Below are 22,694 nucleotides of genomic sequence, written 5' to 3' on the forward strand. Positions count from 1 at the left end.
TCTTCTTTTGAGAACCTCCAATGAATATGTGATCAACCTTCTGTCACCACTTTTCAAATAAACTTTTTTCTCTACCACATGGTTTCCTTGTATCCCTTCTTCCTCTCCTCACCTCTTCCCCTGTTTGGAAACACACTAACAAACCTGAGGTTTTTATAGTTATCTTACTTGTCTTTATGCTTTAAGCTTTTGTGGAAGATAAAGGAAAGTACCTCGGAATTTTATGTGTCTGTACCTTTCACATTACAAAAAACAGATTCCCAAAATGGCTGGTTTTGAAAGACTAGAACAGATAATTAATTCTTAAGTGGGTGTTAAAGTGGAAACTGTCAGGCCACGGCTTTCCCAGCTTTACCTTCATCATTTGAAAGTAGTTTTTCTGTTGTTTTCACTGTCTGTAATCCCTTAGAGAGAACATAAAACTTGCACCATCCAGGATGGAATTTCACTCCTTTAATGACTTGGGCTCTGCGTTTACTCACTTTCACTCATTTTCACTCACTGTTGTCATTTCATACAGGAAAAGCCGTACCAGTGTTCAGAGTGTAATAAGGCTTTCAGTCAGAAGCGTGGCCTAGATGAGCACATGAGAACCCACACCGGAGAGAAGCCATTTCAGTGTGATGTGAGTTTGACCCTTTGTCTTCTTGACTTCAACGCAGCACCAGGACTTACTTGCAGTGGGATTATAGCCTTGCAGCTATTGGCTGTGGTATAACGTTACACTTCGTAGAGTCTTTGATTGTCTAACTAATGAAAAGACCATTCAGGAAATTTTATGTACCTTCCCCACTTGCCAGAAGCTTTGTACACCCTGTTATTTTATGGTTTTGGATCCCTTAAGAGTTATTTTCACCATTAATGCAATTTGGATGTTGCAAGTTACAAATTCATGCAGGTTAGGTTCCCGTACGTTTTATGACAGATTAATATTTGGGGATTAGCTTTTACAGGAAAAGGTACTTAATTCATTACATGTAATCTGAATGCTTCTGATGTTGGATGACACAAATATGAATTCAGAAATTCCAGTTTCTATTTACTGGAATCTGGTCTGATATTTTCAACATCTGTTCTTTTTTTTTCTTAATTGTGCATTGAAGAAAGCATGGATGTTGTGTATGTTTACTGAAATGCAGCATATTATATTACAGTTCATAGATCACTGTCAAGTCCCTTTCGTTCAGCATATCCCATTGTGTATACAACATATCTCACAACTTTTTGGAAGGTAGGTGGGGAGGCTGAGTGTGCAGAGACTTTTGGAAAAAAATATTGAGAATTAGCAAAAGCCAGAAGGTAAGTTGTTGCTCAAGGATTTGGAGGGTATCAGGTTAGGATATAGAACTGGTGCTTTTCAGTTGTCCAGGTGACTATCATGGTGTGCTGCTTAATACACACTTGGAGAGTGTTGAAAGTTTTGTTTTCAATAGTTAGCCCTTATTTCATGTGTACTCCAGTTACACAGGTGCTGGGGTCATAGAAAATGTTATGCAGAACAGACCATTCCTCCAGAGCTCTCACATTGCATGTTACCAGATGTTTCAGCAGAAGTTACAGGAAAACCAGTAGTGGGCAGTTACAGAAAAATGTACCTATGGGGGACATTAATTGTTAGCTTTCCAATACTTTTTACACTCAGATATTCTCACCTACAATTTTTTGTCCTGCTACAGATAGCTGTAGGTGTGCTCATTATTTTTCTTATGACTTGAGTGGTAATTTATTGCACAACTTCCGCAAATTCTTAACTGTGGATTTTGGGGAGGAGAGTGTATGTCAGGTTACTATAATGGAATTTCAGTACCTTTTAGTTCTTTCCTTAACAGAGGCGGTTAATAGCTATTCCATTCATTGTTCTCTGTACATGTGCCATGTACCTTCTTAGTCAACTCCTGTGAAGTTTTTTCTCTTTCCAGCGCTTTCCATGACGTTTTCCCGTGTTCATAATAATTTTTGTTACTATTTTCTGGATTTTTTTTTTTTTACCTGTTCCCATTGGATGTTTTAAGGAAGTAGCAATATTACTGGCATAGCCTTACTCATTAAGGTAATTGGCAAGTCCGTAAGACAATGCCCAGACCTACTAAGAATCCTTTAAAGGTGAAAAACAGGCTGTGTTTTTATTTATTAGCATATCCATAACTGTAATCATACATGAAGCCATCCTGAAAGACAGAAGTTGTAAGAGAGTTGTTTGCTGCCTGGCATTAGAAGCAGTCATAGAAGCTATTCAGCTCTCTAAGTATATATAGACAACAAATTACATGTTGATAACATATTAAAGAACATTTTCTGTCAGAATTTTCTTTGTTTCTTAGTACATTTGCATTTACAAACAAAAATTGCTTTCATGCCAAAGAACTGAAAAAGGAAATGTTTGGCTATTGAAAAAAAAAAAACAACTGTTTGGTGAAGGCGCTACAGTTTATTTATGTGTTTATTTCTGTCATCAAAAGCATTTCAGAACTCAAGGACTCAAAGCTCACATATCCACTGATGATAGTACAAATTGAATATTCCTATTTTAAGGTGAAAACTCTAATATTTATCATAAAGGAAAGTGAAAATAACTGAAGTATGGAAATAGAAATATTTTTTTTCCCCCTAATAAATTAGATTTCTGTCCTCTGAAGACCAGCCTGTTTTTTACTGGAAGGCCAACTGAACTTCAGTTGCCTCAGAGACCACAGATTATTCTTTGAGGGCAGAAAGGTCAGGGTACTGCCTGTCCTGGTTTCTTTCCGGTACAGTGTTTCCCTCCACTCTGCCTTTAGTTGGCCCTACACTTACTTTCAAATGTCAGTCTCTTCGATCCTCCCTACTTGATCAAAACTTTGATCATTTTGAAGAGATTGATTAGATTTCAGGTGCACATTAGCAGGTATGGTTGTAAATCTCTAAAATGTCAGTCTTACTTATAAACTTGAAATCTGAAGCAGACTCTTAAAAAAAACCCACAAACCAAAACTTTTGTGCATAAGCACAGCACAAGGTGTATTATATCATATGATCCTGTGCTTTCTGTGTTCTTTTTGAAGAAGTTAGGTAGTAGAACATGCTAGAGCCCTGAAGGAACATCAGGACACATTATACTAGTTGCATGAGCATTATAAATGAAAAAAACGTAGTTTAGGACTCTGTTAGAAGCTGTTTACTTTAAAAATTAAGAGAGGCGTGTAAGATGCAGAGATCACGTATGTACCTTGTATGCGTGTATATCCTTGATTGGCTTCCTGGCTTCCAAGAAACATGTTGGTGTTTACAAGTATATGATACTTATAACACGTTGAGTCTCGTGAGCAAGCATGTTGTTACAATTAGGTAAACATTATGAGTTCACTTTTTATGCTGTGTGGAGGAGGAACAGAAAATGATATTTGGCAAAAGCAGTATTAAGACCTCACCAGTGGATGCTGTAGGTGATATTCCTTGTCACATAACAAAAGGGTGACTGTTGCTTGGGTCTGAAAGAGGCTGGAGAGTTACATTTGCTATATAAAAGTACTTGATTGTGTGATAAATCCAAAACTATTTGATTGCAACCGGACATGCAGTGTTCTTGTTTGGGGAAAAATTATTTTGGATACAAAATTTGCCTCTTTTTTATGGTTATTGGTTTCTTTTGCCTTAATTGGCATAAAATACATATACTGTAGGCCAACATTATCTACTTGGTTAGTCAGCACTATTTCAAAAGGAATCAGTAATAATTCAGCATTTTCATTACTAGGTTGGTACCAATATGAATTTAAAACTTTATTTTCATAAGGAGAGATTGTGCTGGGTTTCTTCTCTGTGGAAGACATTTTGCCTGGAATGCACCTGGAATTTGAGGATTGCAGGCCAATGGGTGTTCATTCTTATTTAATTATGTGATTCTTTCCTATTTCATTTGCCAAATCAGGAATTGTGAGCATGCTTCCTTTCTCCTCCCCATCCCCTAGAAAATACATGCATACTGTGTGTACCTGGATGGAACGTGAATGTGACAATGTAACTGCATGCTTTCAGTTGATTTAGTCTTCCCTACAGATCCTTAACTGTTCATTCTAACTTTTCGTGGCTGGACTTGTTCTTAACCTTTCATTTTGACTTCAGCACAAGAATTTTTTTTAAAGTGATGTTTTTAGTATGGCAGTGTCCTCTATAATAATTATTAACCTTTCTTGCAGTCTTCAGAGCTGCTTTTTTTCTCACTCCTCCCTCCTTGTAGCTGAGCAAGTTGAACTGATTTTTTAGGAACACACAGATGTCATTCTGGAAGTCAGGAAGGAAATACTTCATATGAGGTTGAATTACTGCATCCCAGATATAATAATATTTAGAAAAACCCACAACCGTGAACCAAACCCACACACAATAAAATATAACTGGGACACCCCAGTGTGTTGATATTTTGAAGATTAGATCTTTTTCCTTTACCAGCCCCCATGCCTGTGGTACCACGGTTACTGTATGACATTGAAATATACCAGACAGAGTAAGGTGCTTTCTGAAGCAGTTATTCTTCCAAAGACCAGCTCATTTATTAACTATTGCAGTTACATCTGGCTGTGGCCTCAGTGATAGCACATAAAGGGTTCTATACATGCTTGAAATTTTAAGGCTTCTTTTTTCTTTGTCTTGTCTTCACTGCCTTAGGTTTGTGATTTGTCCTTCAGCCTGAAGAAGATGCTGATCCGACACAAGCTGACTCACAACCCCAATCGACCAATGGCAGAATGCCAGCTTTGCCACAAGAAATTTACTAGAAATGACTACCTCAAAGTGCACATGGAAAATGTCCATGGTGAAACCGACAGCTAATTGTGGCATATGTGAGAGGAAAGGATCTCATGCTCTGAAGTGCTCCATTTGCGTGTGTACAAACTCCAGACTTATCACCTGATTTGTAAGCATAGTCAAGAGAAACAATGGTTATGTGTTCACAAATTATTTTTCCTACTTTTTTTTTTTTACTATACTACTAGGAGAAAACCAAAGAAAGACATTTACCTAAAGTAAAACATAGCTTGAAAATAAAAAGATGAAGATTAAAGAACTTTGGGAAAATTTTATCCTCATAAAAATGAAACTAAAAAAAAAGCTGTAAGCAAACTTCACTTTCCCAATTACAGCCTTACAAACCTAGATATTAGTACTGTTACCTGGAAATAGTGGACATTTGGAACTAAACCCTGTCTGCAACTGTATTTCTGTATCTAAGTTTCAAGAGTCCATTAAAATTCTTCAATTTGAAACCATGCAGAATTTGTCATTCTGATTGACAGCTGATTCCATGCAGACATATTTTATCCAGATATTACTTCTTCACTTTATTGTAACATGATTGTGTCTTCCTTTATTTCCAGCTTTCTCGTTAATACATGAAGCTTGTTAACTTGAGTTGGTTCTTGAGATGCCAAATGTACAGGTACAGAAACAATGGAAATCTGTCCCAATAAGTATTTTTGTATGAGCATTAAGAAGGATTTATTCTGGTTACATGAGGCAAGATTGAAGTGAAAACTTGGAGCAATTTATTTTAAATACTGTATTCATACTCATCATTGTGACTGGTAAGGGAACTGGAAAGACATCTGAATAGAGTGGCTTGAGCAGCTACAGTAACCTAGTTAACATGTATTTGGTTTCTTGGTGAACAGCTGGTTCCCATTGTTCCTTCCTGCTGAATCAGATGCCCCGGATTTCTACGTCCCATTTAACTACTTTTCTTCTCTTAATTCTGTTAGTGAACACTGGGAAAAATACTGCTTTACAACAAAGTAACAATCAAATTCTTCATGTTATCAGATTGAGCTGTTTGCTGCAGTAAAACTCTTGAAGAGTTCCCACAGGCCCTCTTGTACTACAGCTAGATTACCAAGAAATTTTTATCTACAAGGACAGTAAAACTGTAACTTCTGAGTGTGATTGCATGTGAAATTCCTGAGTTACCAGTAGTTAATATTAAGGTTCTGTCATAAGTAAACTGTTCATATGCATTCTGGATCTGTCAAGGTTTTGTAAAATGAACTTGAATTGGGACATCTTACTTCAAGTTTTCATGAGAAAAGAATTCAGCTTCCTTATCAACTGCAGTAGGCAGAATTATGCTGAAGTGAACACCATAATTCTTTATCTTTTTTCTCATGGTAGACTACTCAAATCTGTTTATCACATGGTTGTTTTTCTACTCGAGCAAAAAAAGAAATAGCAGTAGCAGTATTGCTAGCAGTGGAAATCACTAGCAATAGAAGATGTTAGTATAGTGATTACCAATTCCTTCCTTCTCTACTGATAGTTTGGATTCCATTCTTCTGCATATAAATCTCTACATGTTCAATTTCGAGACCCAGCACTGGATCCCAATAGTAATCTTTGCCAAAGTCATTCCTTTTCTCCAGAAATAAGCAGAAGACACTTTTTGTTTTTCTTACAAGCTGAAGAAGACATGCCACTTAATAGAGGTAATTATATTTATAGGGTCTATATCAGAAGGTCTTAGTTTTTGCTGTGTTTTGTTATGAGACTTTTTGTTTTCAACCTCTTTTCTTTTGTGAGCCTGTAATGTTCCATGACAACAAACTAACAAGTTTATAGGTTCCTTCCCGTTTACAAAGAAGTTGTACACTCAGCTTTCCAGGTTCCCTTTCTTAATGAAGCCAGGTGACTTCCTGCTGGCAATTATAACAGAGTTGATCTGGGACAAACAGGAACTATCACTGCTTTCAGCTACAGAAAACTTCGAAGTGATATCTTCCTGTTTATTTCAAAGGTCCTTGATTCAATTTACATAGGACTAGTTAGGCTTGAATGAGCCACTTGCAAGGTTTCTGCAGGGAAAAGAGTAAGCTTCAGCTGTATCTGCAGATTTGAAATTGGAATCCAGTGTCTCCTAAGTTGATCTGAGTTGGAAAAAAAAATAAAGTGTAGTAAAGCAACAGATATAAGGTGTGGACAATAATGTAATTGTACTTTAGTATGCCACAGCAGTTACATGTGTGTAAATCCATATGAGGATCCTGGAGAAGACCTGTATATGGAGAACCCAACTTCATATAATTTTTTCTGAAATGTATTGGTTCAGCATGAAAGAAGTGCCTTAGTTGTTACACTGCCGTGTGACAGTAAAGTTTATCACTACCTGTATGTTTTATGTAATTTTGTATTATGTTGTAGCTGCTATGGTGTTACATAATATTACATAATAACATTTATGCTCTTGTTAATTTTAATTAAATATAAAACTTATCTTTCTATAATTTCAGTAGTTATTTGCAGTATTAGTTTTGAAGGGAAACTGCTTGGTTGATGTTTCATGATTTATAATTATCCTGTAACACTTGAATACTTTACTGCATTCAGTTTGCATGTTGAAATGCATGTACTTTTCTAAATTATTTAGGATTCCTGCAGATTTTGAAGGAGAAGTGTAATTATGAGTATTTCACTTCTTTGTGACCACCAGCTATGTGTAAAAGCATACTAAGTTGTGTTCATGCCCTTTTTGTTTCCTGAGAGGTATGTAAAACTTGGAGTCTTTGCCAGTTCCATACAAATCATTTGTTCATATAAATAAAACATATAATATGTGTGCAAATATAGTAGAAATAGGCATTATAAAGCTGAGTAAAGAATACTTCCTCTCCTTATTAGGAGAGCTTTTGTTACAGTTTGTCAGACTAGTGTATTTCTAAGTCTGGAGAACTTTAAATTATTGCTACAGTTGTTATAAAAATTAAATTAATATAATTTAAGTGTTCAGGCAGCAAAATCAATCCGTACCAATGCATGTGTTTTAGTTGTAGTATTCTTAATTATCTGAAAGGAGAAATAGTTCAGCAACTTTTTTTTACATGTATGGGGTGGGATGGCATTGCAAAGGTGATTTTTTTGTTTGTTTGTCTGCCGTTTTGACATCAATAAAAGCCAAGAGTTTGGTGTTAGAAAAACTGAGATCACATTTTTTTATGTTATTCTTCCTTTATATTTCTGTATATTTTTCATTCTTTCATTTGGGCAGTGCGAGCTAAGGCACAGGAAAAAAAAACAACAAACCTGCAAACAAAAAAATGATTTTTTTCTGAGCATTTTGAGAGATGATGCTGTTAAGAAGAAAATCCTTGGGGGGAGAGGGAGGGGTGGGGGTAATTGAACACGTATTCTACATAGGGTTTAGAAACCTTTGCTGCAAAAATGTGTTACATGTTTAGGATTAATAACTGTCTTTGAGAAAAACAGCTAGTTATTGAAGTGAGTACATGAAGAGGAGAATGTACTTTTTTTTTTTACTTGATAAATTACAGTATACCTATTAAGATTAATCATGCTGTGTGTAATTAATAACAGTAGTTAACTAACTGAAGTATTGATCTTGATAATGGCTTCAATAGAACAAGGAATAGACGGGATCAACATGCGAGTGAAACACCTTCTCATGGGAAACACAGGACGTAGGTGCAGGAGGTTGAAGGCCAGCTGCGGGTGATGACTCTTTGACTGTGTCCTCCAGGAACTTTCCGTTTGGGTTAAAGTGGCTGCAGAACTGCCTGAGCTTCTACAGGTCCAGCATCTGGCTCAGCAGCTACAGGTGTTTCCATGTCAAGAAATGCCTAGTTCTTTGCATAAGGTGCTTGAACTTAATTGCAGTCAGAGTTAATATGATTTAGATTCACATGAATTCATGTTGCTGAATTGTATAATTGATTTTATATGTAATGCAATATATTTCCATTTGGTTATAGTTCTTTTTGTTTGTGGGGTTTTTTAAACAAAAATGAACAAAAAAAACAACAACAAACACAAAAACAATAAAAAAACACCAACAAACTTTCTTCTTTAAGTGGGAATTACCATTGACAGTCTCCCAGTTGGTATAACATTTGGAAAAGACAGAGAGCATTCCCTTCACGTGATTTTGAGCAATGAGAATTTGAAACCCATTGGTTTAAAGGTAATGGTTACTATTTTAGTGTGTGTGTGTTCTGTTTTGCTTTACTGTCTACCATGGCAAATGAACAAAATTGATCATTAATGAAAATACTGACTTTTACATGGTAAATTGTGCCATGCAGAATAACATGAAGAGCTAGAGATAATCCTGAAATAACATGCAATCACTACAATTTTAGAAGGCTGTGGTTATTTTTTACCCCTTCTACATTGTAGGATTTTCTGCAGTTCATAACATTCAATTTGTTCTCTTTATTTTTCCAGGGCAGTTGGCCCCTCTTGGAGAGAGCTCCATCTCTGGTGTTAAGAACAACAGCAGTCTTGCTAGTTCCTTTTGCTTTCTATTCTGATCAGATATCTGGACAAAAGCTGATACATATCATTAATATGATAAATATCCTTTGCACTTGCTATAGTTCTGTTTTGTCTATATGATTGTGACGGATTTGATGCATTTTTTCATTTCCACCAGCAAGTCTTAATTAGAAACCAGACAAAGGAGGAAATAGTGTAAGTTAACATGGTGCTGGGCATTTTATATTGTTATATTTGAATGTACAGACATAGTTTAGTGAGAGCAATTTGTATATTCTGAGTCAATTTATGATATTATGCTTTTGATTTGTGCTTTAAATGGCAACATTTCATTCTTTGCATTTGTATTTATATGTACCAATGCCATTATTCTTCAAAGACCTCTGATTATGGTTTATTTTAATTTTTCAGTTTAAAAGACATAGCATAATAGTAACTCTAAAGCATCACTTTTGGAGGTGGAGGAGCTCAGTGTGCTGTTGTCAGTTTATGATCAGGTAATAATAAAATGTTTTAAGTTCACTTACATACATGTTGTGCACAACTATAGCGATTCCCTTCACACTGAGATTTGAAATCTGCCCATTTGGTTTTTTAGGCTAGTATTAGCTCAGAATATGATAGCACTTCCAGCTGTAAAGCTGTAATCTTGGACATGTTTGAATTCTGACAGCTTAGTTTTGTGTCTTGTACATATTGTGGCACATCAAGAAGATGGAGTAATTTAGGATGTGCAGTAATGGCTGCAAAGTTGTCACTGATAAACAGTTACCTTGACCTGGGGAATGTTTTGTTGAGCAGTTCAACCTGTGACTGCCAGTTTTGTTTTTATTTAATAGTCATTATCTATTTTTTTAGTCTGTTTTTTCTTCCATTCTCTTGTAACCTGATGCTGAATAGGTAACACCCTGTGAACGAGGGCAGACAGTATACTGGAAAATTTGGTGTTTGCAAACGTTTACTGGTCTGCTGTGTTACTTTCACCAAGCCCTATTTGTTATGTTCAAGTAGCATGCCTCTTTGACTTTGCTAACCTCAGGTACCTCTCATGTTGCAACAGGAGTGCAGTCAGAGGCTGTGAATGATATATAAACTGTCATCACCCTCCAGTGCCGAAAGAAACCTGGGAGAAACCCTCACCCATGTCACAAGTGGAAGAGAGACTTGATGGCCCGTTTGTTTCTGTGGACTCCAGCTGAGGTAGGCAAGAAGATATTCTTGGATCTCCATCACTGAGTGTGTCTTGGGCCTGATGACCTCAGAAAAACTGAGAAAGTAGGATGGGGGAACTAAACTAATTTCTGTCAATTGGTAGAAATGTACGCATGTATGTCTCAGTTTTAATTTGATATTTCTTTTGTTAAAAAAAAACACAAAAAAAACCCCAGCAATCAGACAAAACTATAACCTTTTATTAATGCATGATGTCAGTTCTGTGTAAGATGAATTTCCCATGAGACATATGCATCACAAGCAAATACATGTTTAGCTATGGTTATTTCAGCTTTTGAACAATACAGTTAATGTACTTCAACTATCATTGATCATTTGTTCATGCCCTTTGACTATAAAATCCCTGAAGTAATGAATGCGTCTCTCAGCATGTTTATACAGCAGCTAGCATCAGGTAGATCTAGCAAATAGTAAACTACGAGTAAGTGGTTCACAGTTTTCTCCTCCCATTTGTTGTATGGCAAAGCAACATGGTGTTTGCTGAACAGTAATTGAGGAGAGGTTGTTTTCATTTCTGTTTTCATTTGAGAAGAGCATTCCTCAAAATGGAACCATTAGTAGAAGTTGCTATGGGTTTGTGGGTTTGGTTTTTTGATTATTTTTTTTTTAACCTTTGTCGTGGTTTAAGACCAACCAGTAATTCAGTGCCATGCAGCCGTTAACTCACTCCCCCCACTTCCACCCCCTCTTCCTGCAGGGCTGGGGAGGAGAATCGAAAGAATGTAACTCCCACGCGTTGAGATAAGAACAGTCCAGTAACTAAGGTATAACACAAACCACTACTGCTACCACCAATAATAATAATGATAAGCGAAATAACAAGGGAAGAGAATACAACCACTCACCACCCGCCTACAGATACCCAACCTGACCTTGGCAGTGATCTAACCCTTCTGAGTAACTGTCCCCAGTTTATATACTGGGCATGACGTGCTGTGGTATGGAATACCCTTTTGGCTAGTTTGGGTCAGGTGTCCTGTCTCTGCTTCCTCCTGGCTTCCCCTCCTCCCTGGCAGGACATGAGACTCAGAAAGTCCTTGGTTAGAGTAAACATTACTGAGCAGTAACTAAAAACATGGATGTTACCAGCACTGTTCCCAGGCTGAAAGTCAAAACCACAGCAGTGCAGCAGCCACTAAGAAGGAGAAAAATGACTGCTACTGCTGAACCCAGTACAACCGTTTACAAGGAAAAGACTGTAAGCCGTTAAATTCACAAGTTCATTTCCAGTTTAACAGCTGTTCAGACAAAACTGGGAGGAAGTACTGCAACAGGTAATGTTGCTGCTGGATTAGAGACCTTCACTGCAGCATTATCTAGGTTAACTCTTTGGTACTAATACTGTGGTCATTTTTTGAGCCATGCCTCAGACTTTAAAATATTCTCTAACAAATTTTATCTGCCAAATTCAAATTAGATCATAAATCTGCTTTGCAAGTGAAGACACATCAAAGCTGTTTCACAAAATGTCATCTTTTTTCTAAGTGTTTGAAAACATGGAAGTCCATTTGTCTGATATGTGCTGACTTTTTTAACAGTTCATTTATACTGTGGTAAAGCTCAGAAGGATTTGTCTCTACATTTTCTTGTACATCTCTATGCAATTTATTCAGTCTCATAGTAGATAGGCTGGGGATTGAATCTGCTGAGATGATATAGTAAAAGCCCTTTGGCCATGGAAGAAAACGTGATTACAGATCTCTCTTAAGCTTTGTTTTCTTCCTTTATCTCTGTCACTTAGAACTAAATTATTAAAAACTTCGAATAATGAAACTAAGATTGAAAGTATCTGTTTAATCAAATGCAATCTAGAAAATGCAAGAGGGGATGAATTAAAACTACATTAAAACTACACCAATCTTTACAAAAAGGCAAGATGCATGGTTTTTGTGTTTGTTTATTGGAGCTTGCTGTTTCTAACCAGGGCCACTTACTGCTTTTCCTTCTGGTTTTAAGCAGAGTTCAGCTGATAATTAAATCTTGTCAGATGACACTGACAGCTTATGCAGAGGACTTTTTCTACTGTTTTGCTTTTACAGAAAGAAAAAGGCTGCTGAATTACTCAGTTATGCTGGGTAAGGAGTGCTAAGGCCTGAGCTTTCAAACCCTTTCTTGTGATGTGAGCAGCCTTGAGTCACATAAGAAAGTCTTCTGTTAAATCTCTTCCTATACTCCTGTTTTCTAAGCTCACTCTGTGTCTGGGAGAAAATCCGGGAGCTGTTTTTAGTGACCTGGCCTAAGGTTATTTCTCAGATGCATGCAATGGAAAGTTTCTTCTGTCTTGAGGGTAGTTGTCAAGTCAGGTGGTTATCCCTTTCTAAACTGTCTCCTCAGGTCGTTTGTGTAGGATGACAGGGCTAGGCTTAGGCCATAAAATCAGCAAGCTCTCTGTTAGAGCTATGAATGAGGTCAGCTGTATTGACCTGCAAACCAAAGCTTCTCTAAATTCTTCTGCCTACTCCTTTACAGCACAGCAAGGATGGCTAGAAGCAGTGATTTCTTTTCCTTGCTTTGATACTGTTCATCAGCTTAGCAATTGTATAAGATAAGTAAGGTTTGAATGTGGCCTCAGAATTCAAATGAGGATCAGAGTGGAGAAAGCTATGAAACAATGGCTTGGACTTTGTTTTTGTTTTCCTGGTTCTAAAAATCAGTATTCAGAAAGCTGGCTTTCTGTACCACCACAAAACTAAACATCACTCAGCTAATCACTGGAGAGATGGCAAATGGCTGCCTATTGGTTAGAAATTAGCCTTTCTAAGTCAGTTGGAAAACCTACTCTGAATGATATACAGGTTTAATGGCTTTTTTATAATGTAAAGATTTTATGGCCCTTCAGAAGTTCTTTTGTTCTGTTTTTAAACCATATTTGTCACAGGCATAGCTGCCAGATTTTTTACATGTTGTTCTCATTTCTCATTCCCCTACTGTCACACAATTGTTGTTCAATTTTGACTCTTTTCAGGAGCCATGAGTTGAAAGATAATGACAAGGCATATGAAATACCACCAATTTATTCAAAGATTTGAGAACTTTTTCTAAGGTCAGAAGGTGAACAGATCAGAGCCTTCTGCAGCATAGCTTTGCCAGTACTACTTGTAATTTCTATCTAAAATATTGCTGTGTGTGCAGAAGTAGTAAATTGCTTCAAAGATGGAGGCCAGGGATCGCTCTCTCTGATGAATAAATCCAGGAGGATTAGTGTATATAAGCCTGCAAGGTACAATATAATAAGCAAAATATAAAAATGGAAATCTAGTCCCAGATATTCAAAACATTGTTTATATGTTCCATGTTTTTTGGAGTCATTCAAATAATCTGTCACTTTCACTGTGTTTCTGGTTTTTATGCCAATGCAGTTTTGAATTTTGCTACAGAACTAAGAGAAAGATGTGCATTATGTTCATAGTGTGCAGCTGGGAACAGAAAAACACAGCTAATGTAAAATGAGTTTTCAAACAGGATAGTTGTGGCAATATAGTGGTTGACACAAAATAATTTAAATAGGTTCTTGGCTTATATCTTGTAAAATGTAACAGTCGAAGGACAAGAAAGGAGAAATAGGTAGCTTGGGGTCAAAGTTGGGAATTAAATAATAAGTGTGAAAAGTGAGTTCTGGAATAGAAATTTAAAATAGGTTGCTGCTTCCTAGAAGAAGATACTGCACCACTGAGCATTTCAGATGAGCAGTTTGACAGGCTTTGTAACAAAATGGAGGTACAGAAAAAAGCCCGGTCTAATACTCCTTTTTATCTCTTCAGTTTTCTGACGCTGCTGCTGTCAGCAGCTCAGCGAGTACAGCAGGCAGTGGTGCTGGAATACTCTCTCTGCAAGAGCTTGCATCAGGTGTGCTGTTTTGTTGGAATCCTGTTCTTTTCTGGATGCACACAAACTGGCCTACTGGAGAAATCCAGCGTATCTCTGGTACAAGCCATGAAAATTTGGGCAAAAAGCCATAGTAGAGATGTCCTTAAGCCATCCTGGCCTGTGCGTGGGTGTTCACAGAAGCTGTTGAGTTTGGATTTTGTGTGTGGGTAGCTGGATGTGCCACTGGCTCTGCCCAGGCTCGCACTGTCTGAGGTGCTGATAGCACCTGATAGACATAGACAACTTCTGCACCACAGAAGTGGGGACCTGCCTTCTGGGACCATTTATTGGGAGGAACTTATGTATCCCAGCTAATTATGGAGCAGTTGCTATTCCAGTGGGAAACTTTAATATCTGGCAGTGTTTCTAGGGGAACATGTGATGTGAAATACTCAGTTTCCTAAAAGGTAACTTTCTTCTTACCTGCATCATTTCTTTGACAAAGGGACAGAAAATAAGACTTTTCAGAAGAGTAAAAGATCATCTAGCTCACTCAAAAGCATTCTAATTCAAACTCAGATAGATTGTTACAGAGTTGTGGGGAAACTGAAGGAGGATATGCAGGTGTTTTAATGTCTGGCCTGGACTGTCAATCACTTCTGCTAACTAAAAGGTAAGCAACAAAAGTGTATTAAAATGTACATCCTTTGAAATAGAATCATAGAATCATAAAATAGTTAGGGTTGGAAAGGATCTTAAGATCATCAAGTTCCACACCCTCTGCCGTGGGCAGGGACACCTCCCACTAAACCATGTCACCCAAGGCTCTGTCCAACCTGGCCTTGAAAACTGCCAGGGATGGAACATTCACAACTTCCTTGGGCAACCCATTCCAGTGCCTCAACACCCTCACCCTTCCTTATATCCAATCTAAAATTCCTCTGTTTAAGTTTTAACCTGTTACCCCTTGTCCTATCACTACAGTCCCTAATGAAGAGTCCCTCCCCAGGATCCTTATAGGCCCTCTTCAGATGCTGGAAGGTTGCTATGAATTCTCCACGCAGATTCTCTTCTCCAGGCTGAACAGCCCCAATTTTATCAGCCTATCTTCATACGGGAGGTGCTCCAGTCCCCTGATCATCCTCGTGGCCCTTCTCTGGACTTCTTCCAACAGTTCCATGTCCTTTTTATGTTGAGGACACCGGAACTGCACAGAATACTCCAAGTGAGGTCTCACAAGAGCAGAGTAGAGGGGCAGGATCACCTCCTTCAACCTGCTGGTCATGCTCCTTTTGATGCAGCCCGGGATACGGTTGGCTTTCTGGGCTGTGAGTGCACACTGCCGGCTCACATTCATTTTCTCATCGACTAACACCCCCAAGTCCTTCTCTGCAGGGGTGCTGTGAATCTCTTCTCTGCCCAACCTGTAGCTGTGCCTGTTATTGTCCCGACCCAGGTGCAGGACCTTGCACTTGGCATGGTTAAACTTCATAAGGTTGGCATCAGCCCACCTCACAAGCACGTTGAGGTCTCTCTGGATGGCATTCCTTCCCTCCAGCATATCAACCGAACCACACAGCTTGGTGTCATTGGCAGACTTGTTGAGAGCACACTAAATCCCGCTTTCCTGGTCGCTGACAAAGATGCTGAACAAGACTGGTCCCAGCACTGATCCCTCAGGGACATCACTCATGACTCGTCTCCAGCTGGACACTGAGCTATTGACCACAACTCCTCTCGTGCGGCCATCCAACCAGTTTTTTATCCACCGAGTGGATCTATCAAATTGATGTCTCTCCAATTTAGAGACAAGGATGTCATGTGCGACAGTGTCGAACGCTTTGCACAAGTCCAGGTAGATGACATCAACTGCTCTACTCCTCTTCCTCAGCTCTGTAGCCCCATCATAGAAGGCCACCAAATTGGTCAGGCAGGATTTGCCCTTAGTGAAGCCATGCTGGCTGTCACCAGCCACCTCCTTGTTTTTTGTGTGCCTTAACATGCTTTCCAGGAGAATTTGCTCCAAGATTTTGCCAGGCACAGCAGTGAGACTGGTCTGTAGTTCCCTGAGTCACCCATTTTCCCCTTCTTGAAAATGGGGGTTGTATTTCCCTTTTTCAAGTTGTCGGGAACTTCACCTGACTGCCATGATTTTTCCAATATGATGGACAGTGGTTTAGCAGCTTCATCCGCCAGCTTCTTCAGGATGTGTAGATGGATTTCATCAGGTCCCATGGACTTGTGCATATTCAGGTTCTTAAGATGCTCTTGAACCATATCCTCTTCTACAGTGGCCTATGGTCTTCATTCTCACAGTCCCTGTGTCTGCCTTCCAAGACTTGGGTGGCAACTAAGGCTGCCCTGGAGCATCACATTTCCAATGAGCCCTTCCCTGTTGGTGAGCATGAGGTCAAGCATGGCACCTCTCCTTGTCGGCTCCTCTGTTACGTGCAGGAGGAAGTTGTCTTCCACACAATCGAGGAACCTCCTGGATTGCTTGTGCTGGGCCGTACTCCAAAAGATATCAGGGTGGTTGAAGTCCCCTACAAGGACAAGGGCTTGTGAGCGTGAGGCTGTTCCTATTTGTCTATAGAGCGCTTCATCCACAGAGTCTTCTTGATCAGGCAGTCTGTAACAGTTCCCCACAGTAATTTCCTCCATAGCTGTTTTCCCTTTAACCCTGACCCACAAACTCTCTGTTAACTGGTCACCTGTTCCCAGACAGAGTTCCATACTGTCCAGCCTATCACTGACAGAAATAGCAACACTCCCTCCCTGTCTGATGGGCCTGCCCTTTCTAAAGAGCCTGTAACCTTCCATTCCAACACTCCGGTCATAGGAGCCATCCTACCATGTTTCTGTGATACCAATTATATCATATCCCCATAGACATTCACACATCTCTAATTCCTATATGCTTTTAAACTGAGGCTGTATGTATTAAGAGTAAAAATGTGCAATTGTAGCGGCACTTACCAGCTGTTCTTTCCTCTTGTGAGTGCCATCCTTGCAGAATTACTGATGGATGGTCCAATAACTATGAGACTTCTAATTACCCACTGTACTGTTTTCATATTTCTGAACTTGGAAGCCAACACAACCAAAAAGCCAGAAGGTGATCTTAGTATGAATGTTTGCTGAGTACTTCAGTTCATCAGAGAGGCAGGAAGTGTGGAAGGGCAAGCATAATTCCCATGTAAGTGCAATAATATCTCTCACAGCATCTTCTGAAATCAGTCATGTTGCTCTAAGGAGGTGGAGTCTATAAACAGACGGATTTTGGAGGCTGAACATAAAGATTTATCATACTTTACTTTTTTTCCAGCTAATGGAGGAGAAGTATATTTTAAAAGAACAAAATTTGGAATCTCAAAATGCACAATATTGAGTAGAAGCTCTCAGAAAGATGGCAGGCATCACAAGATGTATAAAAAAGTCCTGATGGCTGCTGATGTTAGAACACAAATAACTTTCATTTAATTACTTCTCCTTTAAAGCGTATTGATCTATACACATTAAAATGACCACATAAATGTTGAATGGATTTGATGATTAAACCCTTATTGTAGTTCGAAGCATAAGTTTATGTTATCATATTTTGTCCTGCTGTGCTGGGGTTTTTTACTCACTATTTGGCACATACATGTGTGTATGTGTTCACGAAGACTCCAAGGAAACATTAAAATACATGCTGAACTTCTGTTAAAGCACATAGAATGCAGGTGTTTTTAGAAAATAAGGAAGAGGCATTGAAACACTATCCTAAATAGGAAAGTAAGTATGTGAGGAACTGAAACTTAAGACTGTTTTTGACACACTAGTTTTTGCTAAGTGACAATTTACTTTGTAAATGTCTTGGGATTGTTTTGTAAAATGCTGCTTATTCTGAATTAGTGATTTTTAGTTCTGACAACAAATTCCCTTATTCTGCCAACATAACATTCTCATTTTGCTGAAGAAAGCTGAAGTCTGTAGCTCTTTTTTGCATCTCAGCTTTCAAATCTACTAAATATTTCAGTCAGTTCTGTTTACATCTTTATTTTCAGCACATTTAGGTAATCTGTAGGGTTTTAAGTTGTTTTAGCTTGTGTCTGCTGTGAGATATTAATATAGCATTGAGAAGGTACACGGTGTGGAATGTTTTGGTCTGTAACACCAATAAAAACAGATGGGGGATCAGAGCCGTGTATGATGTGAGGTGCGCAAAAATGCACATCTTGCCTATTAATCATGGCCTACTGCTGACAAACAAGTGACAGTAATTGATGCAGCTCTTTGAGAGACAGTCTGGAACTCCTGCAACCTGGGAAAGCTCATTCAGTTCTTTTCCTTCCCTAAGTTAGTGATGAATAACAAGCCCTACTTTATTGCTGCCCAGTGTTGCCTTACGAGGTAGCAGTGTCAGTGACAAGCCTGGAAGCAATTAGAGCACTGTCTGGCAAAGTCTTGCCTGTGTTCTGTTCCTGAAAACTATTGATGTTTTCAGTACATTGGCCATGAAAGGGCTGATGCACATGAATCTAAAGTGCATTTGAATATCTAAATATGCTCTCTTAGGTTTTCTACTTGACAGTCTAATTATGAAAATGTTTTGATTATTTATTTTCATCTTATACTCTTAAGCCGTAGTGTCAGGCTTTCTAAGATGCCCAGTAGATCTCAGCAATAAAATATGTGCATTCTGACTAGGTCTGACTTGCACTCCATCTTTTGTTTTAGGTGAACTTGTCTGACTGAGAGTAAACCCAGAAGGTCTTATGGCTGTAGGAAAATGTCGAACTGTTTTAATAGGCAGTATGCCAGACCAAGGCAACATATGTTCAAACCACTGCTGGCTGCTAAAGTCCTGCTTGCAAAGTATTCCTTTTTTTGACAGCAGGAAGAGAAATCAAGGCTTAGCCCAGATACTAGAACAAAGATATTTCTGCTAAATTTTCTCTCTAGTAGGTAGTGACTGCTTCCATCACATGGAGCAAAATTTACTTCCAGAGCAACAATGGCCTGCCTTGGTTATTACTGGAGTGAGGCCAAAATATTTCACTTCAGTGCAATAATATTTGTACAGCAAAAGAGCTGCCGAATGGAGCCTGCTAGGACTATCATATTTGCTGGCAGAGCCACCTCCTACCCAATCATGATTTAGATCTGCTGCCATTTCCTTGTAATTATCAGGCCAGGTATGATAGTATTCAAATCCCTGTTACTCTTGAATATGCTTTCTGATGGTTTCATTTTCTGCTTTCTTAACAATTTTCTGCAGGAGCAGAACAGGTTTCCCCAGCTCTGAGAAAAGGAGGAGGTAGTCAGATGGGGTGGCATAAATAGCACTGTAGGAGGGTGGGTGAGTAGGAAGAAAGAGTTGAGGACTTCCAGCTCATTGCTCTGGTTGTTTCATTAAACAGAAGGGCAGCTAGTCAGGTGGTAACACTGGATAAAGGAACTGGCATGATGACAGTCCACTATTGTCTGTAGGAGAGAGGAAGTTTTCAGCAGTTCTCATGTAAGATTCTGCTGGCACTTTAGAAAGAAGGAATAATCACTCCCATTTTATGGATGTGGTGACTGAAGCAGAGTTATAATAATAACAGAGCTGATAATCCACATACTTGCATCTTCCATTGACTGGAACGAGAGCTGCAGAAAGTTATGACCTCTGTGAACCAAGTTGGTTACATCTGATTTGCCCAACCTCTGCAATGATTGAGCAGTAGAACAGAATGGAGGCCTAGGTAAAGAAAGAAAAGAGGCAAGCTGCTAATGCATCATGTGTTTCCTTACACTAAAATCACTTGCAATTTAGACCTTCCTATTTAAGTGCTGCAGTTTCTCTGTGCCCAAATGACTAATGGGAAGAGCCAGAGAACTGGAAATGTTTCAATGAGCTGAGAAATACAGATGTAGTCCCCTGCATGTGAAGTGACCTGAGAAGAAAGGTAGCTCCCATGTTTTCTGGGACTGCACTTACCTCCAATCTAATTATACAGAGCCCTGCAACACTGCAGAGGATAATGCGTATTTCACACAGGTATAAATGAGTTTGCACTGGAAGGTTGCCTTTACCAACCTGACTGTTTGTGTCACCAGGTTTGTGGTCTCAGAACTACTGAAATCACAGCACAGCAGTATTTCTGGACACTTGACAAGTTATCAACATCAGTGAAAATATTGTGTAGGGACAGCCCCTCATGCAAGTTCTTTCCAGGTGATGTACAATCTCCTTTTGTGGAACAAGGACTACAGTAACTACTTAAATTATTTAAAATAGTTCTTAAAATATTTCATTACTTAAAATATTTCATGATTTTGTGCTGACACCACCCTCAATACATAAGCACTATCATCTGTGTCTAGTCTGAAGGGTTTCGAAGCATGGGTATGCCAAGAAAGGTGCAGTTACAGGGGCCTTTTTCAGTCTTGAAAATCTTAACTCATTCTGCTGAATAGTGGGCTTATAGTATTGCCATGCCCCCAAATAAACCTGTAGTTAAAGCAGTGATGTATAGAATTGCACGTCTGGTAGTGCCTACGGAGATGTGTTGTTCAATGCAGTGTTGTGAGGGTTGGGCAGTAGTAATTCTCATCGTGCTGATGGTGTATGAAAGGTGGATCATCACTTTTGGACACACTGCAAACTTCTGGATTTATCTTTAGATTGGCAGAGGGCATTGTAAAGCCTTCAAGTCTTTTAGTATGCATCATATCCTCTAAGCACTAAAGTGAATGAACCATGCGTTATTTTTCCATGCAGCTCATGGTCCACCCTTTTCTTCTGAAAACACTAAATGATGGTTTACTTCCTTATGTGAGATGTCCAACTCCTGCTGGGGGGGGGGGGAGGGGCTTTTTTTCTTCCAGCTTGTGAGCTTTTTTCCGCTTCTTTTTAAGCTTCTCTCCTGAGTTTCGAAGTGCTGTGGGCATTGGTGACTAAGCAGCAGATTTTTTTTATACTTCCATTTGGCCATGTTTGCTTTTTGAACACAAATTTACCTCTTTAGGGCCTGATTTTTTTCCTCACATCATTCTTGTTGCTCTGATATTGTGGTGCTCTTGCTAGAATAACTAGTGAGCTAGGTTCTCTAGCAGAAATAGTAAAAAGGTGGGACTTTAAAGGAAATTGCAAGTAAAAGAGGAAACTGATGGCAATGTAAAGAAAATATTCAGTGAAATCATACTTGCTTACATCGAAGGAATAAAACTTTTTCTGAACACAGAAAAAATAAAAAATTAAAAAAAGGTTAAGAAGTTTGAGTGCAATTCTGAGAATTTCTTGGTAGTAGAAGGCCAGTGTTATTCCAGCCCCTCTTGACGAAGTTTAATCCAGTCTGCCATCTAATGACAAGATCCTTTTGACCTCGCATTTTATGTCAGAGTTAGTAGAAGGTGCACTATAACAGAATGGCTTTTCTTCTTAGAGCTCAAGTTATTTGCACCATCTACTATTGTTACTGCACTATCTGCTGAAAGTTTCTGATTTTATTGAAATAGCTTTTTTCTCTCTGGTACCAGAGAGACCTCAAGTGTTTATGTGGTTGTGCTCGAGGGAGAACAGCAGGAATTCACAATTTTATGGGATGTTTTGGATTTGATGTGCTTACTCTTACTAAAACTACATTCTTGTGTGTACATGGTGAAGGACACCGAGGTAAGTGTAGGCTACAAGCAGAAAGACTGCACAAAAGACATTTTTGGAACCCTAGGTAGATTTCCATAGCTTTGTATGTAAATTTGTGAGAGAATATAATGGAGACTAGGAATAGGGTAAATGAAATGCAGAAGGAACTCATAATTTCATCTAAGTTGAGGTGGTTTTGCCTGTGAAATAGAGGGAACTGGAATTCTAGATGTTGCAGAAATCCTCGCAATTGCCAGGAGTGTTTCACTGAAAGATTTATTTTATGGTTGTGTTCTCAATTCCACTGAACTTTTTGTCTTATTTTAGTACAATTCTTAGCTTAGGTTAGGTATGATACAAAATCTGTTTCCCTCTAAGTTTTTTTTCCCTCTTTGCATTTTCTGTTTAGGTTATTGTTGCTGTTACACATGTCAACTTCTCAACCCTTCCTTTCCTTGCTATTTCTCTGTGTTTAGTTCTTTCTTCAAGAAATCTGGAAAGATGCAGAAGAACAAAAGTGCAAAATGAGTAGTGTATTCCCTGCTGATTTCACAAGTTGAACCAATACTTTTCACAGTGTTTTTGCATCCTTCCTTCAGAGGCACTTGCCAGATCCTGAACCGTGCTCAGACTCTCATTGCTGTGGCTATGCACTGCTGTGGATTACTAGGATAAGATGTGACCTAGGAAAATGTAACTGCAAGTGATAAAAGCAGGAGTGTTTTTTTTTTGTGGAGAAAAGTTAATGCTTCCTTTGCATCTGAGTTTGTTATAACATCAGTAATTATAC

At 38.7% G+C, this 22,694-nt stretch overlaps 1 protein-coding gene across 8 annotated transcripts in view; it reads left to right on the forward strand.

Moving 5' to 3' along the window:
• Nucleotides 1–5,243, forward strand: part of PRDM5 (PR/SET domain 5) — a 92,946-nt gene extending 87,703 nt beyond the window's left edge. For 7 of the 8 annotated variants that reach the window (XM_062626623.1, XM_062626624.1, XM_062626625.1 and 4 more), the window contains 2 exons: nucleotides 521–625; nucleotides 4,645–5,243. In XM_062626623.1, coding sequence (XP_062482607.1) covers nucleotides 521–625; nucleotides 4,645–4,809 — 270 coding nt within the window. In that variant the 3' untranslated portion in view covers nucleotides 4,810–5,243. Of the gene's footprint in view, nucleotides 1–520; nucleotides 626–4,644 lie in introns of those variants that run through there. The other variant, XR_009966264.1, reaches the window with a different exon arrangement.
• The last annotated feature ends 17,451 nt before the right edge of the window (nucleotides 5,244–22,694 follow it).

This window comes from Pezoporus occidentalis, unplaced genomic scaffold (assembly GCF_034315485.1).
Source record: "Pezoporus occidentalis ecotype Australia unplaced genomic scaffold, CSIRO_AGI_Poc_V1 ctg295, whole genome shotgun sequence".
In the NCBI taxonomy this organism is placed as follows: Eukaryota; Metazoa; Chordata; class Aves; order Psittaciformes; family Psittacidae; genus Pezoporus; species Pezoporus occidentalis.